Source organism: Lucilia sericata, unplaced genomic scaffold (genome assembly GCF_015586225.1).
Source record: "Lucilia sericata isolate MDLA Ls3-8-SP2 unplaced genomic scaffold, ASM1558622v1 Contig000076F_arrow, whole genome shotgun sequence".
Lineage (NCBI taxonomy): Eukaryota > Metazoa > Arthropoda > Insecta > Diptera > Calliphoridae > Lucilia > Lucilia sericata.
Genome location: NW_023994109.1, coordinates 428,880 through 446,931, shown reverse-complemented (window position 1 = coordinate 446,931; position 18,052 = coordinate 428,880). Strand labels below are relative to the sequence as shown.

Here is an 18,052-nt window from a genome sequence, read left to right as displayed (position 1 = left end):
TAAATTTGGCAAAAAGATTTTAGTTCCTATAAAACTTGTTTTTGTTGTTTTTCTTCGCTATACTGGAATATTGAAGCACAATAATAAACTCCATCAACTAAAAATATTTCGGCAAATATTGGCTAAGATCCCGGTCTATACTTTTATGGATTTTAGACCAATATTTCGGTGTAAAAGTTCCTTGGCTCCCTGATGAGTTTATCGTATACCGATATTGTCCATTTTCAATAACAAACTCCATCAACTAAAATTATTTTGGCAAATATTGGCTAGATGGTCTTAGACTGTAATAAGATCCCAGGATATACTTTTATGGATATTAGACCAATATTTTGATGTGTTACAAACGGTGTAAAATGTTCCTTGACTCCCTGATGGGTTGTGTCTTCCAAGTGGTGATTTAGCGATCTTGAAAGTGACGGAACAAATAGGGAATCACATTGTTCACCGGTCTCTGGTAAGATAGTCATGCTGCACTCAAAGCATTAATATGTCATAGCTGTAATCTTGCATAGCCGTAGAATGAAGAAAAGATCTAAGTGTTATTATGAGACCGTTTACAATAAGGCTGTGTTGGGTACCAGGACCCTGCAATATACACAAAAGAGGTATCTGGCAAATGACACGGTGAGGCTCGAATCTTGCCCCATATGAACGGAACAAGAAGTTAAAGCCTCCCCCTTTTCATTTTTTTAGGTTGATCTCCGATGGATTCCGTGACTCTATCAATCAGTCATGGAATATAAAATGAATTGCACATTATATATGGCGTTTTTAAAAAGGTTTGATTCTAAAGAAACCGGAATTATTATTGGGGTAGATAGTGTACACCAAGAACACTTGCACTGATTAAAAACATTATAAAAATAAATACATTTTTCTTAGCACAAAATAAATATGTCCAGTAATTTGTTTTTGTTTCATTTGTTTACGTTTTTACAGAAACTCACCACACAACAATCAAAAACAGCTGTTAGGGTTTGCTGTTTTATCAAAAGGTTGTTTTATTAACGGGTATTAAGAAGACTTTTAATTAAATGAAAAAAGTCGAAAAATAGACTTTTCATAAAATGCAAAAAGTCGAAAAGTCGACTTTTAACTAAATGAAAAAGGTCGAAAAGTCGACTTTTCGTTTCAACTATAGAACCCTATTTCAAATGAATTTTGACAATTATAATTGTCAATATATATAGTTTGTGTGAAAAACTTGCAGGTGTAACTGCGGAGTTACTGAAACAATTTTAAATTAATTTTGACAATTGGTGTGAAAAACTTAAAAGGAAAACTTGCTGGTGTAACTGCGGTGTTAGTTTATTTTCGATTAAAATTTATGTCGGCTGTCGGCTTTCAGGCAATTTTAAGTCGAAGTCGACATTATTAGTGGCAGCCGCCGTTAACGTAAATGTTTATCGGCACAGGGTTATGTTGTTTTGTTTATACAAACTTTAATTGGAAGATTTAATAAAACCACAAAACAAAACATTGAAAATGTTGTACGATACCGATTCGGACGAGGAGGATTTGGCTGATATAAATTTGGAAGAAATACAAGCGTTATCATCGTCAAGTTTAAATAAAAAATGTAATAATGTTGAAAGTTCCGAAGCTGAAATACCGAAAAAGATTGACGTCCCACAAAAGTATTTGAAATGCTTAGAAAAAGAGTTTGGGCATTCTTCATTTCGTCCTATTCAATGGATAATAATACGGAGCATACTAGAAGACCATCGTGATAATTGTGCTGTGATGGCAACAGGTTATGGTAAATCGTTAACATATCAATTTCCACCTATATTTTTAAAGAAGGTAGCCGTAGTAGTAACACCGCTCATATCTCTAATGGAAGATCAAGTAACTGCATTGAATTTAACTCGAGAGAGGGCCTGTTTTTTGGGTTCAGCTCAAAAAAATCGTAATATGGAACAACGTATAATTAATTTGCATTTTAACCTAGTTTATGCAACTCCGGAATATATTACAGGAGACTGTGGGATAAAACTACTTCAAGACCTTGGAAATAATTTAATTTTATTGGCAATAGATGAGGCTCATTGTATCTCACAGTGGGGTCATGATTTTCGTTTTGCCTATCGAAAACTAAGTATAATTAGACGCACCATACCGAAATGCCCCATTTTAGCTTTAACTGCAACGGCCACTTTAGAGGTTCGCAATGATATTTGCAATCAGTTAAGTTTAAGGAATCCTCAGCTAATAAATTCAGGATTTGATCGAGCAAATTTGGAATTTATCGTGCGTAAAAGATCATCATCTAAAGGTGGCCTCGGAGTTTGGCTTGATTTAGGTACATACATTCAATGGGCACTTAATGCTCAAGGATCCGTTATAGTATATTGTAATACTTGCAGTTATGCTGAAAATGTTGCAAGTGAAATCCAAAAACACGTTCCATGTCATTATTATCATGGAAAATTGTCAATAAAACAAAAACAGACTTATCACCATGAATTTACCAGAGATATTGTACGTGTTATTGTAGCAACAATGGCATTTGGAATGGGCATTGACAAACCGGATGTACGACTTGTTATTCACTATGGAGCTCCCAATGATATAGAACGCTACTATCAAGAGGTATGTATGTGCGGAATATTTTAATGGAAAGAGCAGATAGCTTGTCTCCTTAATAAAATCAATTACATTACTAACTGTTTAACGTCTAAAATCATTTTAAAAATATTCTAAATTTAACTCTCTTGGGCAGTTTTATAATAATTTCCGAAAAATTCGGATATTGCAGAATGGAAATTTTTGTTATTTGTACTTCTATAATTCATAGATATCACTATTGTCTAATTTTTGGTAAACATAACTAAAATGATCAAAAGAGGAACCGATAAACTTCAAAATGGTGTACCTCCTCTGTCGCAAAAATTTGCCAAAATCTCTGATAGACTCAATACTTCTTTTTGAATTAAAGTAATTTCCCGATACACCTGTCATATTTGAGACCAGATTTTTCTCATGCTTATTAAAGTAAGTACACAACAAGTCTTAAATATGTATAAAACTCAAAACATTTTTGTATTTCCAAAATCAATTTTGGGTAAACAGCATGGAATATTTTCCTTTTCCTTTCCAGTAATATTCGTTAAAGTATTTTTCTAAAGGAGACCTATATAGACCGATTATTTTAACATTTTACATTTTTAAACCAGTAGTGACCGTAAGTCATTTTCTGATTTTCGAATTTCATCGATATACTTGTATTACTAAGATATGCCCAAGACTAATCCGAATTAAATTTCGCAGTATGATTTACAGATACACAAAACAAACCGGATTATATACGTGTATACTTACACATACATTGTGAGACAAAAATGTGTAAATGATGGTCATATATTTAAATTTTCTGTCTACGTTTTTAAACTAAAAACGATATTTAAAAAAGTTTTATGTTTTTTAAAACTGTATTCATTGAAAATATTTTTAAACTAAAATAAATAAAAAATCCACTTAATTATACTTTAGAAAAAAATATTTAACTCTACACATATTTGGCGCGTAGTACTAAAGGAACATTTTTGTTATAAATTAACATTTTCTAGAGCAAAATTTTTACCCCATTATTCACAAACAAAATTTTTATTTTATAAAAGGTTTATAAAACAAAATTTCCATACAAAATCTAATTTATAAACCGTTTATAAAATAAAAATTTTGTTTGTGAATAAGGGGGTTAGTATTTTGTATGTTCTGAACGGCCACACTCTTCTTGCATTATGAACGTCCATACTTCATGACAACTCTCCCAGAGGTCTTTTGAGTTTTAACAAGATTGTTCGTAATTGTAAACCTGATTTTACCATAAATCAATCATTCAACGTTTCGACCGCAATCATTCATAATATCCAAATTAAACATCTTTATAATATCAACAGAAATTTTGTCATTCATGATTCCATCAATTTTGTGCCTCCCATCAATTCTACTCATGCTAGAGAAAGTGCTAAGAAGCCTCTTTTCACAGAAAGCTCAAAGCTCTTCTATTAGAATACTCTAAAAGGTTTCAAGAACTGGACGTTTAACGATATGATAAATGTTACATGGACAGATGAGCCAAAAATTAATCTTCTTGGACCTGATCGGCCAAAGCATGTATATAGAAAACCGAATGCGCCATTAAAAGACCTCGACATAATGACCATTATGAAATTTGGAGATTGAAATCTTTTATTTTAGGCATATTTCTCATCAGAAGGCGTAAGGAAAATGTATAACATCAATGGTAACATGAATGCCGAAATGTCTACTGATATTATGAAGCCATTTTATCAGGATATTTTTAATGATTAGGGATAAAACGTAGAAAATACTATGATGGAACTGGATAATGATCCCAAATATAAGGCTAAAAACTAGAGACAGAAAATAATTATTATCCATGAAATTTTTACTAAAAAAAATAATCCTAGAAATAATATGAAGGCACCAAAATATTTATCAGACCTTTTTAATCGATTCTTCAATAAACTTTTTTTTATTTTTATAATAAAAATTTAAAATAAAAATTATTATTGATTTTTATTCTATTTGTTATAATAAAAAATTATTTGTGTTTTTTTTAATTATACTCATTATTTATACAAACAAAAAATATAAATCAAACAATTTTCAAATTTTCAAACCTAAACTTCGAATTTTCGAATCTAATTTCTGGAAAATTTCAGTAAACTCGGTTTATGATATCAGTGGTAAAGAAATTTTACCAATTTTCTATTAATCTCTGTTAAAAAACGATAATTTTTAACATAGAAAAGGTATACATAGAACTGAAACTGAGTATGACAAAACCTAAGTCTGTTGTCAAAAACCTAAGTGTTGAGAATGTATTAGTTGAAAAATATGCAACCCAACAAACACAAACTCTTTCGTTTAAACAGTTTTTATATTTTTGTTTGATATTATATTTCGATATTTCATGAAATAATGGTTTGAATTAGCCACCCAGCAAAAAAAGTGTGGAAAAAGATGTAGAATTTTCATCACAACTAGTAACCCGAAGTGCTTCAAATTCGGGTGTAAAACCTATGAATTTTACATTAGCGTGTCATTGGAGAGATGTTGTTCATTTTTGGCAGCTTTGAACTACATCTGATTTTATTTTTAGAAGCAGTAAAAATCCGATATTTGGATGTCAAAAATAAAACACATTCTCTTAATGACACGCTTATGTAAATTTCACTACTCTTTCACCAAATCTTGATGTACTTCAAATATGTTATTTGCAATGACTTTTCCACATCTCTTTCCTCACTTTTAACTGGGGTTTCATTTGTAAGGAAATATTTGGTTTATAAAAGTGAAAAATATGTAATCGCATTTTAAGATGTGATTAAGATGTAGTTTGTAAAGTATGACATCAATTATTTTTTGCTGGGCATTTATATTCAATATCAGTTGACCAATGTAAGAATGATCTTCATTAAAAATTATTCTTAATTTTAAATAAACTCTTTGTGTTTGCTGGGTTGAGTCAATATTGATACTTGAAAATAATATTAAAAAAATAAAAACGATTGAAAAATTTGTTTTTTTCTGAAAATGTTTTCAATAATTTTATGGGAAAAACATAACTTTTAGCAGTGTTTATTGCAGCAGCAGGGTCTATTTTGCCAAAGGAATTGTGCTAATGCTAAAATTAACGCTTGATATAAACGTTTATTCTTAATTTCAAAGCAGCCCAAATGCAGTCAAAATACACCCTACACCACACTAATGGGAACGGCATTTTGTTTATGTCTTAAAGTTTGTAACATCTGCGTCGATGTAATGATATAATCCGTCCATAAATTAGCCTATTGAACTTTTTTGTAAGCGGTACATGCTATACAAGAATAGGGTATTTATAAAATTCGACTCAACAAATTTTATATACACGAAATTTTGACTATATATTGTTATAATGAGCAGTACATTCATTAATTAATCAAACATCAATCTCTTGAATATAACTTCTACATTAAAAAATACTAAATAACTTATTGCTACTTACTCGCAATGTGGTTGTTGTTGTTGTAACAGTTCGACTGTGGCCGATAGTTCTTTCCTGGGGAAAAAACTTTCGGTTGATACAGTTGTCGCTGGGTAGACAATCTTTGGCCGAGTATGACTCGGGTCGTTCCGGAGCGAAGATCCAATTGTCGTGGGAACGTGGGAACGCAATGTGGTAGAGTATGATGTATTCGGATACATTTTGTACTTTCATATTTTTGTTATTTTATGTAAACAAAAATAAAAATACTAATACAATTATATTAAATTCACACAGAACCTGTACATGTGAGATAGTAATATTTCTTATTCTCAGTCTCATTTCTATTTATTTTTCTATGATTTTTAATGTGTTTTAAACGTAAATTTCTCATAATGAGTTTTATAATTAATTTCAACAATAAAAATAATTTAGGTTTTATGGTTTAAAAATTACTTGTGTTTTTTATTATTTCCCTGTAGGATTTTGTGAGTTAACTAAAAATCAAGTTAACTTTTTGATAACTTCTTATGACTAGCTTCAAAGTAACTCAAAAATGATCGAGGAAATGAACAAACATTTCAATAAAATTTTAAATAAAAAATAAAATAGAAACTCGTATCAAATTTGTCAAACAATTTGTATTGAAAAAATGAAATTATGAAAATGAAAATTTGTTTCAGCAATGAAAAATGAATTTATTATTATTAAATTAACATTTTCAGGAATATAAGACACAGATAATGGTGTATATAGGAAGGAAATGTTGCTGCATATTGAACGCATTTATAATCACTCACAATTTGTTAAAAATAGTATAAAAATATAAGAAAATTGCACAGGTAACTCACAGCTGATCTTTTATTTATGCACTAGAAGCTAACTCATATTGAGGTAACTTCTGGTTAACTGAAACTGATGTATAGTGAGTGAGTACTGACTCGTTCCTATGACATCACATTGAAAAACTGAATAGTATTTTATAAGCAAAATGGTTAGCTTTTGAGTCACCTCTGACTCATTTGTGGTTAACCATAAGTTAGTTTTAAGTTAACTCCCCAGCAAAAAAAGTGAGGAAAAAGAAGTAGAATTTTCACCACAAATAACATACTTGAAGTACTTCCAATTTTGGTGAAAAACCTATGAATTTTACATTAGCGTGTCATTGGAGGGATGTTGTTCATTTTTGACAACTTTCAACTACATCTAATCTTGTTCATAGATGCAGTAAAAATCCGATATTTGGATGTCAAAAATAAACCACATTCTTTCAATGACACGCTTATGTAAATTTCATTAGTTTTTCACCAAAATTTGATATACTTCGAATATGTTATTTGTAGTGACCTTTCAACATCTCTTTCCTCACTTTTAACTCGGTTTTTATTTGTAAGGAAATATTTGGTTTATAGAAGCGAAAAATATGCAATTGCATTTTTAGATGTGATTAAGATGTCGTTTGTAAAGTATGACATCAATTATTTTTTGCTGGGTCAAAATCCTACTGGGTTTATTTGAAAAAGTTCTCAGTAATTTTTACGGAAAATATAAAGAATACAATTCAAAAGCAATTTGTATTCTCAGAGAAGTTAAATACTAATACAATATAAATTTAAATTTGATTTTTTTTAAATAAAAAAATAATAACAATTACTGTCTCTGCTAAAAACACTAGATTTTTCCAAAAAGTGTTAAAATTTTATAGCTATATTGGCCCCTACAGTCGCCGATTGAGAATTTGCGGTTTGCGGAATGGTAAAATGCGGTTTACAATTACGAACACCAATGTAAAAACACATGTCATGAAGTATGAATGTTCATAACGCAAGAAGCGTGTTGCAAACTGATTGAGATTATGCCTTTCAGAGTTAAAACTATCGTTGACCCAAATAGAAGATGCAAAATACTCACATTACTTACTGACTGACTGATTCATCATCGCACAGCCTATACGGTTGAAGCTAAAGAGCTGAAATTTGGACAGGAGATTGGTCTCCCATCAAATCGATCTACTAAGACGGGATTTTTATTTCGTTAATGGGAGGAAAAAGTACCAAAAAGGGAAATTTGATTTTATTCAAACACAATGAGCCAATTTAGATAAAATTTTTCGATTTGGAACTCCGATACTTTTTTGATACTTTTTATACCCACCATCAAAAAAGATGGGGGTATATTGTTTTTGACATTCCGTTTGTAACACATCTAAATATTCATCTAAGACCCATAAAAGTATATATATTCTGCATCCTTATTAAATTCAAAGACGATCTAGCTGTGTTCGTACGTCTGTCTGTCTGTTGAAAATACGATAGAGTCCAAATGGAGGTAGCTAGCGGGCTGACGTTTTATATTGGTACAGTTTGTTTGGTATTGAAAATGGGCAATATCGGTCCACGATTTCGCCTAGCCCCCATATAAGGTCTCCTTCAGAAAATGACTGTAACGCTCATAACTGACTAAAAGAAGCAGCTAAACAATTTTATAAGAATCTGTCGATAATTGACCCTACTTTAACGCTCATAATTGTTTAAAAGAAGCATCTATAGCGATGAAATTCGACATGAACATATTTTATAGAAACATAAATCGCTCTGTAAAATTTTATAAGGATCGGTCCATAATTGACCTTACCCCCCCATATAAGGTCCCCTTCAGAAAAATACTAATGCTCATAACTGCCTAAAAGAAGCATCTATAGCGATGAAAAATAATTGACCCTACCCGCCATATAAGGCCCCCTTCAGAAAATGACTTTAACGCTCATAATTGCATCAGTGGCCATGAAATTCGACATGAACATATTTTATAGGAACCTTAATATCATTGTAAAATTTTATAAGGATCGGCCTATAATTGACCCTAGCCCCCATACAAGGTCCCCTTCAGAAAATGACTTTAACGCTCATAACTGCCTTAAGGAAGCATCTAACGCTCATAACTGACTAAAAGAAGCAGCTATAGCGATGAAATTCAACATAAACATATTTTAAAGGAACCTTAATACCTTTATAAAATGTTATAAGGATCGGTTCATAATTGACCCTACCCCCCATATAAGGTCCACTTCAGAAACTAACATTGACGCTGATTACTGCCTAAACTAAAATCGTTCTAGAAAATTTGACGAGGATCGGTCCATAATTGACCAAACCTCCCTCCCAATTAAGGTCCTCTCAGAAAATGTCTTTAATGCTTTTTACTACCTTAAAAATACAAGTACAGCGACAAAATTCGACAAAAATTTCTCCGCCAAATTTTAGGAGGATCAGTCTATAGTTGATCCTATCGATATACATATTCGAGGATTAATTTTAATTAAATCGCTAATCGTTCATCTGAAAATTGGCTCTTAGATTTATTTTTTAATAAATAATAGTTTAGTCTGTGTCAGGCATTTGCCGAGTACGCATGTGTTTCACTCAGTGACCGGTTGAATAAAGTGTAGTCGTATAGTGCTAGAAAAATCTTTTTCTCTCATTGAGTAATTTTTTCGTCTTTTTTTTCGGATTTTATTTCTGCATAAATTTCTTTTTTAATACTTTTTTGAGGAACTTTGTGTTTTTTTAACTTGAATTTACTTAATATTGCGAGATGAACGGGGTTCATCCCCCGGACTACAACCGGTTTCGGGAACTAGATTTTCCCTCCGGTAAGAACAGATCCAACAAAATTAAAAGGCGACGAGCGGAAGACTTCATACCACTACCGGAAACATCGTCCAATCAACAAAATCTCCCACGCTATTAGTGGCTTCTTCTATACCACAGAAGATTTGGAAGTTCTCCCACTTGCATCGCATAATGTTTTTCAAGTGGAAACGGGTCTTGATTTTATCTCACGTGACAGACTGGAAGTTAAGGAAATGAAAAGCGGAGACTTGCTATTAAAGTACCTGATAACAAAACTGCTGAGAAATTTCTTAAGGCAAATTACATTGATTGCATACCCGTACGCTTTTCTCTTCATAAAACGCTGAATACGGTACAAGGACGCATCTTTTCCAGAAAATTAATCGACATTTCTCAAGAAGATTTACTGACATCTCTTAAGGAACAGAAGGTCATTGATGTACGTAAGATAACGAAGAAGGAGAATAATAAGATAGTAGCCACAGGTGCAGTGATAATTACATTTGACATGATTTACCGCCCTGACGTTTTGAAGCTCGGCTGGGAGAGAGTCCCTGTAGACGAGTACATACCAAATCCCATGAGATGCATAAACTGCCAAAGATTGGGTCATACGAAAAAATGGTGCAAAAATGTGGAACAGTGTAAAGAATGTGGTTTTACTCAAGTACATGAGTAATGTACCCGTAAATACTGTATAAATTGCCAAGTAGAAAGTCACACATCCTATGACCCTAAATGTCCTACGTACTGGAAGCATAAATCGGTTAATTACTTGAGAATTTCAAGAAGATGTACAACTCGGGAAGCATGGAAAATATTTAATGAAAATCCGTCCATAAATATGCTTCAACCACCTGTCTACAAAAACGCCAAGAAAAATCCTACATACGCACAAATAACAAGTTCTGCCTTGACAACAATTAACAACAAAACTTCGAAAATGAACAAGCCGGACAAAATTGATCATGCAAAAGACAAAAACAACTCAACATTAGCCGTTAAAGAACAAACACAAAATTCTCACCCGAAGACAAACAACTCTGCCACAAATCTCAATGAGAATTTAAACTCTTCAACAAAAGCTCAACATTCAACAAATTCGAACAAAACCACTAATACTAACGCAGAAACTCAAATACCAGACTCATACTCTCAAATGATCTCACTCAACTCAACCACAAATCTCAACGAAAATTTTAATTCAACAAAAGCTCATCATTCAACCACAAATCTCAATGAAAATTTTAACACAACAAAAGCTCAACATTCAACCACTACAAACAACAACAACAACACTGATAGAACAGCAGAAACTCAACTGACAAATCAAAACTCTCTCACGCCTTTACAAAATTCATACTCCCAAATTATGTCACTCAACACAAAATCAAAGACAATAACAACAGATAATTCTATCTCAGATGACTGTTTTAAGGAAAACCCCTTTACCAGAGATGGTAAGCCCTATTCATTGGATGACTCATTTGACGAGGATTTAAATCAGAACATCGACGAAAACTTAACTGAGGAAATGATCATCCAGGATATAAGCGATGGTCTAGGTTTTAACAATAGCATAGCTTTAATGGTTAAGGATAACTTGAATGTGAAGAAACATATTATCTCTGATCGCGACTTATTATACCAAACCATAGTGTTCAGTTGTAGAACGGAGATTCATATTACTAATATATATAAGGAAGGTGATATAAACCTGTCTCCCACATTGGTAAATAATATTTCAGTTGCCGGTAATGTACATAACATTATATTGGGAGATTTTAACTCACAAAATGTGTTATGGGGATCTTCGTCAAATTCACCAAATGGTAAAATCTTTGAGGACTTCGCAGATGATCACAACTTGGTTGTAATGAATGATGGTTCTCCGACTTTGCTCAGTACACACAATACCCTGACAGCTGTAGACGTCTCAATGTGTAGTTCCGATATTGCACCTACCTTAACTTGGACTTGTTTGCCTTTGCCTGAAGTGGGAGATCATTTTCCTATTAAAATTACGAATAATATTGAAGCTGTGAGAAGAAAGTTTTCACCCCGTTTTCTGGAGGGAAATGCAGACTGGCAATTTTTTGAGGAAAAGGCTGCGGGAATAATCACACAGTTCAGTAAATCATCAAATATTAACAGGGAAGCTGCTCAAATAAAACGAATCTTGCTCAAAGCTGCTAATGAATCTATTCCACTAAGTCACAAACCGAAGGAGAAAAACAGTCCTGTTTTGGTTCAACTCGGAGATCTCAAAATGTATAAGTCTGAGACAGGTTGCTTGGAAAACTTACAAAAGATGTCGAAACAGGACAAATTTAATTGATTTTAAAAGACTTTGTGCTAAAGTGAAAAGAGAATGCAGAACAGCAAAGAGAACTACATGGTCTAACTTCCTCAACTCCTTGAACCCATCAATGGATATAAGGGTTCTTTGGAACAAGGTCGGAAATTTGGACAATTTTCCTACAATTTTTGTGGATGATAATTCTTTTTCACATCCACTGGGTATTGCTGACAATTTTGCAAATTTTTGGTGCAATTTGGGCTCGGATGATGCTTTCGATCCAGAAATTATTGCAGGGAAGGAAAATTTGAAAATTGAGAATCTCACACAAATGGCCAGTCATTTTAACGAATTGAATCAACCGGTTACAATCTACGAGCTAAATGAGGTAATGATGACATTGAAGGGTTCAACACCAGCACGGGATAAAATCACCTATGCAATGATCAAACATTCGCCACATATTTTGAAGGAACGACTTTGCCAATTGTACAACCGAATAATGACCACTGGCGTTTATCCTCACGATTGGAAATTGGCTGTACTAACACCTAAATTGAGGGATATCGTCCTATTTCATTATTGCCCGTGCTTTCTAAATTGTTTGAGAAAATTGTTTGCAAAACGCTTTTGGAAATTCACGAAGGGCCATATATCAAAATTACAACATGCCTTTATTCCCAGGCATGGAGTTCATAGCATATGTCACCAGTTGGAGGAAATACTACGGCATAATTTAGGCAACGGAAAACATAGCCTTGTTCTTTCAGAGGATCTCGAGAAAGCATTCGATCTAGTAATATCCTCATCTGTTATAATGGAACTACATAGATGGGGTGTCCCAGTTCAAATTTTGCAACTCGTGAAGTCTTTTCTTGAAAACCGTAGGATAACTGTGAAGGTTGATGGATACTTCTCACCTACTTATAACCTTGACAATGGAGTCCCGCAGGGATCACCACTATCAGTTGTTTTATACAACATATATGCAAATTCCTTGGCAAATGCTATACAAGATTTACCGGGCATAGATTACGTTGGAATCTATGCCGACAACATATTCGCAGTGGCTTCAGGAAACCCGAAATCAGTCCAAATTAGTCTCAATAACATGGACCGTGTCATACAAAACTGGTCCAAGGAAAATCGTGCCGTTATCCCCACGAAGAAAGCTGAAATACTTCGTGGTTAACTATGCTGCTCCAGTGTGGTCACCTTCGCTAAGTGATACCCAGTGGAGAAACATTCAAAGCTGCCAAAATGCCGCCCTAAGGACTGTAACGGGCTGCCTACAAATTACCTCGGAACATCACCTGCACGAGGAAACGAAGGTCCTTCCAGTCAAGGAACACAATGTCATGTTGACTAAACAGTTCCTCCTGGGATGTCATCGGAAAAGTCATTCCAATTTTAACATCATACAATTGGATACTCCCCCGAGGCATGTCAGGAAGGATCTTCGTATATACGAGGAAAACATATGCAGATATGTGCGGGATCCACTGGATCAGTCCTCGTATTCGGCAGCTTTGAACGACATTCATAGAGACGCCATAAATTCCGCGGTCGCAGGATACCGCATGAATGTCGTACTTGGAGGTCGCCCACCGCCCATAGCAGACACGGAAGAAAACCTGCCGCGGAAAACAAGAGTAGTTCTGGCACAACTAAGATCGGGATGGAGCAACAGGCTCAATGCCTACGTGTCACGTATAGACCGTGCCGTCCCCAACGAATGTCCTGAATGTGGTCAGGGTCCTCATGACACCCACCACATATTCAACTGCTCAGCCAACCCTACTTCACTCTGTCCAATGGATTTATGGACGCATCCAGTTGAAGTAGCCCAATTTTTAGGCCTGGACATTGATGCAGAACCCCCCAACTAGATTATTGTATAGTTTTAGATGTTACAACAACAACAACAACTTCATGTTTGCCGAAAGCGGGACTGTAACAATAACACAATCTGTCTGGGCAACGAGAACCTGCGCATTCTGGACCAGATGAGAATTCTGGGTATAATATTTACCAAAAAACTTCTTTGGAATACACAAATAAAAAACTTGTCATATAAACTGGCTAAAATTAACAATCTTCTGAAACTTATTTGTTCTCGAGGGAAAGGTCCGCATATTGAAACAGCACTTAGTATTTGCAAATCGCTTACGATGGGTACGATACTACATGGGATCACAATTTATGGCTGGACCTCAAAGGGAAATGTAAACAAGATGAATACATCCATTAACATGTGTTTTAGAACCGCATCGGGATTGCTGCGGACAACACCTATCGAAAAATTAAGGGTTGAAGCAAATTTTACTGACTTTACAAGCCTACTGGAGAAAACTGCAATTAGTCTTGCTTCGAGATCTATAACTATACCAGATGAAAGCCTTCATGAGACATTTTGGCGTTGTTTATCGTCCCAGGGAAATGTAAACAAGATGAATACATCCATTAACATGTGTTTTAGAACCGCATCGGGATTGCTGCGGACAACACCTATCGAAAAATTAAGGGTTGAAGTAAATTTTACTGACTTTACAAGCCTACTGGAGAAAACTGCAATTAGTCTTGCTTCGAGATCTATAACTATACCAGATGAAAGCCTTCATGAGACATTTTGGCATTGTTTATCGTCCCAGGAAAATTGCTCATCATCTGCCATCGGGAAAATTGTGACTACCTTAAAAAGGTGGAACATATCAATTCCGGATAAGCCGGGCAAGCCCACAAATACTGGAATACTTGTTAAACTGGACGACAGCTTAAGTTTTTTCAACAAGAATTCCACAAACCCATTGTGTTTCAAAAGCATGTTTTTGGAGAAAATCTCATATTTTGCCGCAGATCAAATTTACTACACAGACGGGTCCTTTCGTGACACTTTGACCTCGTACTCCATTGTCAAACAATTAACGAACAGCCAATTTGAAACTTTATGTAAAAATCGTTTACCAGATCATAGTGGCATTTTTATAGCGGAGATAGCTGCAATTAAGTCTGCAATAAAATATTGCAGTGAAAATGCCGGCAGATCACTGATATGCACTGATAGTTTAAGTGCTACCAAAGCCTTAATCAAGAACCATAATGGAGAATATAATGATATTTTACACATGGAGAATATGGCAAATGATATTACCATAATGTGGATTCCATCACATATTGGAATCAATGGAAATGAACATGCTGACAAAGGTGCTAAGGAAGCCTTAGAATTGCATAATGCCACGGAAGTTCCATGCCTCCCTAAAGCTTTAACAAAACCATTTAATGCCCTTTATGACCTTCAAAACCACGTTCCGAAAAGGCCTAAATACAGCGAAATTCTTTCAAGGTCACAATGTATAATGCTCGCTCGTCTGAGAGTTGGAAAGGCAGTATTTAATTCGAGACACTATTATGAAAGGACTGATCCCCCAATTTGTTCTCACTGCAATGTTTACCTTACCATACCACATATTCTGACAGAATGCCAGCTCTCGAAAATAGATCAACCTCTGGAGAAAATACTTGACTGCCAAAATGCGAACTTACCAATTATTATCGAAAGTCTGGAGAAGCACAATATTCATGAAATTTAATACTAAAATCAGTATTATTCATTATATTTATTTATTTTTACGAAAACTTTGTTCTTTATATCACCGAAAATGTAATGAATTTTTAAATTTAATTATCTAATTTTTTTTTGGAAAATTATTTTTCACTTCTTTGTATATAAATAATTCAATAATTTTTAAGTTCTATTTAATTTTTTTGACAATACGTGCGCATATGGTCTAGTTACCCGCGCCTTAATTTCTTATATTTTATGAATTAACTTTGTAAAGTATAATCTGTATAAATAAATAAATAAAATAAATAATAGTTCAAATCCTTTTAGGTGGGCCGTGCTGGGCGCGATGGATTGCATTCAAAGTGTATTCTTTTTTATAACTCAACTGATTGGACCACACATCAACGAATACGGCAAGAATCCAATACAAATTCAAAACATTCATTGCATTTGGAAAATTTGGCCACGAAAATGGCAACATATACTCGTATAAGCTCATGTCGCCGTAAATATATCCTGGAATATTTTGATGATGACGCTGCTAAAGAACTACAGGCTCGCAAAGATTGTTGTGACAACTGTTTTCTTGTATCGAATAATGTTGATTACCGCGATATCTATGAAGGATTGGATAATGAAGGCAATCTAAATATTACGGAAGATGCTCTTATATTTCTGACTCTCCTTAGAGATTTGAAAGGACGTTTTGGTTTGGGTAAAATTATTATGATACTTCGAGGTTCAAAGAGACAAGAATTGCCAAAACAATATTACTCACACGGCTTATTTGGAATAGGTTCGAAGAAAACAGAAGCTTGGTATAAAATCTTATCAGAAAATTTACAAGATCTCGGTTTTGTACATACCATAACCAAGCAAGGTGCATTTGGTGCATTTACATTATTAGATATAACTAAAACTGGTGATAAGTGGTTAGATGCAGCGCCTCTTAAACGAGAACCTATCAAAATAAAACCCTACTCCGATATATTAAAATTTTTAAAACCAAAACAAGCCAAAATCGTTTCTACGGTTCAACATGTGAATTCCGTTGAAAATATACCTTTAAATTCAGAGTGTGATGCTAAACTGATGAATGCTTTAATGAAGTAAGTACATACTATCAGAGTTGGTTGAATTTTTAATTTAATAATAATTTTAATCAATTTTAGGTTACGTGGAGAGTTAGCTCATGATTTAGATGTTATGCCGTATATGATTGCTTCGAACAGAGCTTTAAATCAAATAATTGAATGTAAACCAAAAAGCATACAAGAATTGAGGGATTGTAAGCTTGATGGTTTTTATGAAGCAAAATACTTACGTTTTGGAAATGAATTTCTCGGGTGTGTTCAAAAATCAATGAACTCAAATACCGAAAGCCAACAGAAAATGTCTACTATGCCAAGGGAAACAGAAAATAAAATACACTCAAACGATGATCAACTTTGGGAAAATGAATCCATTGATGCAGATTTGTCACAAGTTGGTGATGAGATAGAAAAACAATTGCAATCATCGGGAAGTAAAGATCTAGAGGATCCAAATTCAGAATCTGAATTAGATTTACTATTAGCAGATTTGGCGAACGTGCAAAAGGAAATAAATAGCGAAGAGTCGAATTGTGAATCTATATCTACAACAACCCAACCGTCAGCTATAAATTCTTCATTATTAACATTAAAAAGAAAGCAGCCAATCTATCAGTATGACGATAGCTCCGATGAAGATGATGGTAATAAAGACATACTAAATGTAAAAACACTAGATACAGTTAAACCAGAAACATCAAATGCTTGCAATCCCATTTCCAAACATCGAGTTCTACCTGCCTGGATGCGGAAAAAAATGTAGAATTTTTAATGTGTTTACACTACAGGTTTTTGTTGCCATATTCTTTCTCATTAATAATTGACTGCAATTATAAAGAATGGAAAAATAACACTGGAGACATATTAATTTAAAAACTTTGTTGTGCCATCTGAAAGTCCAATATGTCGTCTTTAAAATAACCTCCTTCGATATATCTTAACTCAAAGAAAAAAACATTTAAGTAAAAATTTGTAACCGATTATGGCCAATAGGCTAGGTTTATTTTGAAAATAAATTAAATTAAATTTATAATAGCAAAGGGCAAAGTTGGACAAAATTTAACTTTTCCGCATTACCGCTTCTTTCGTCATTGCATAATCAAAATATTCGTAGTGTCAATATTTTTATATTGAAAATAATCCGATAACTTTGAACTAACTAACTAAAAATTCTAAATCGACTTTTGTTATTGATTATTATGTATGTATTGCATTAAAATAAATGTTCTTGGACTTCTTCGAACAAAATTAAAAAAAAAATTATCCCATCTAAAAAACAATTCGTGAGATCGATTTTTTGTTGTAAACGTAAAAATTAAAACTCATGTTTTCATGAAAATTAGATAAATAAAAATTAAATTTCAATTTAGATGAGAGACATATTAAACTTTACTATCTGAATTCGATTTAATTTTTAAAATCCCTTGTTTTGTTTAAAAGTTATTTAAAAAATAATAAAAACAT

General features: G+C 33.5%; 1 protein-coding gene across 1 annotated transcript; it reads left to right on the top strand.

Annotated features, from left to right (window-relative positions):
- Nucleotides 1-1,361: 1,361 nt before the first annotated feature.
- Nucleotides 1,362-17,848, top strand: LOC119616499 (Werner syndrome ATP-dependent helicase-like). The gene is made up of 3 exons (XM_037972866.1): nt 1,362-2,595; nt 15,825-16,606; nt 16,670-17,848. Exons 1-3 carry the CDS (start codon nt 1,489-1,491, stop codon nt 17,349-17,351), a joined length of 2,571 nt encoding a protein of 856 aa, XP_037828794.1. The 5' UTR covers nt 1,362-1,488; the 3' UTR covers nt 17,352-17,848.
- The last annotated feature ends 204 nt before the right edge of the window (nt 17,849-18,052 follow it).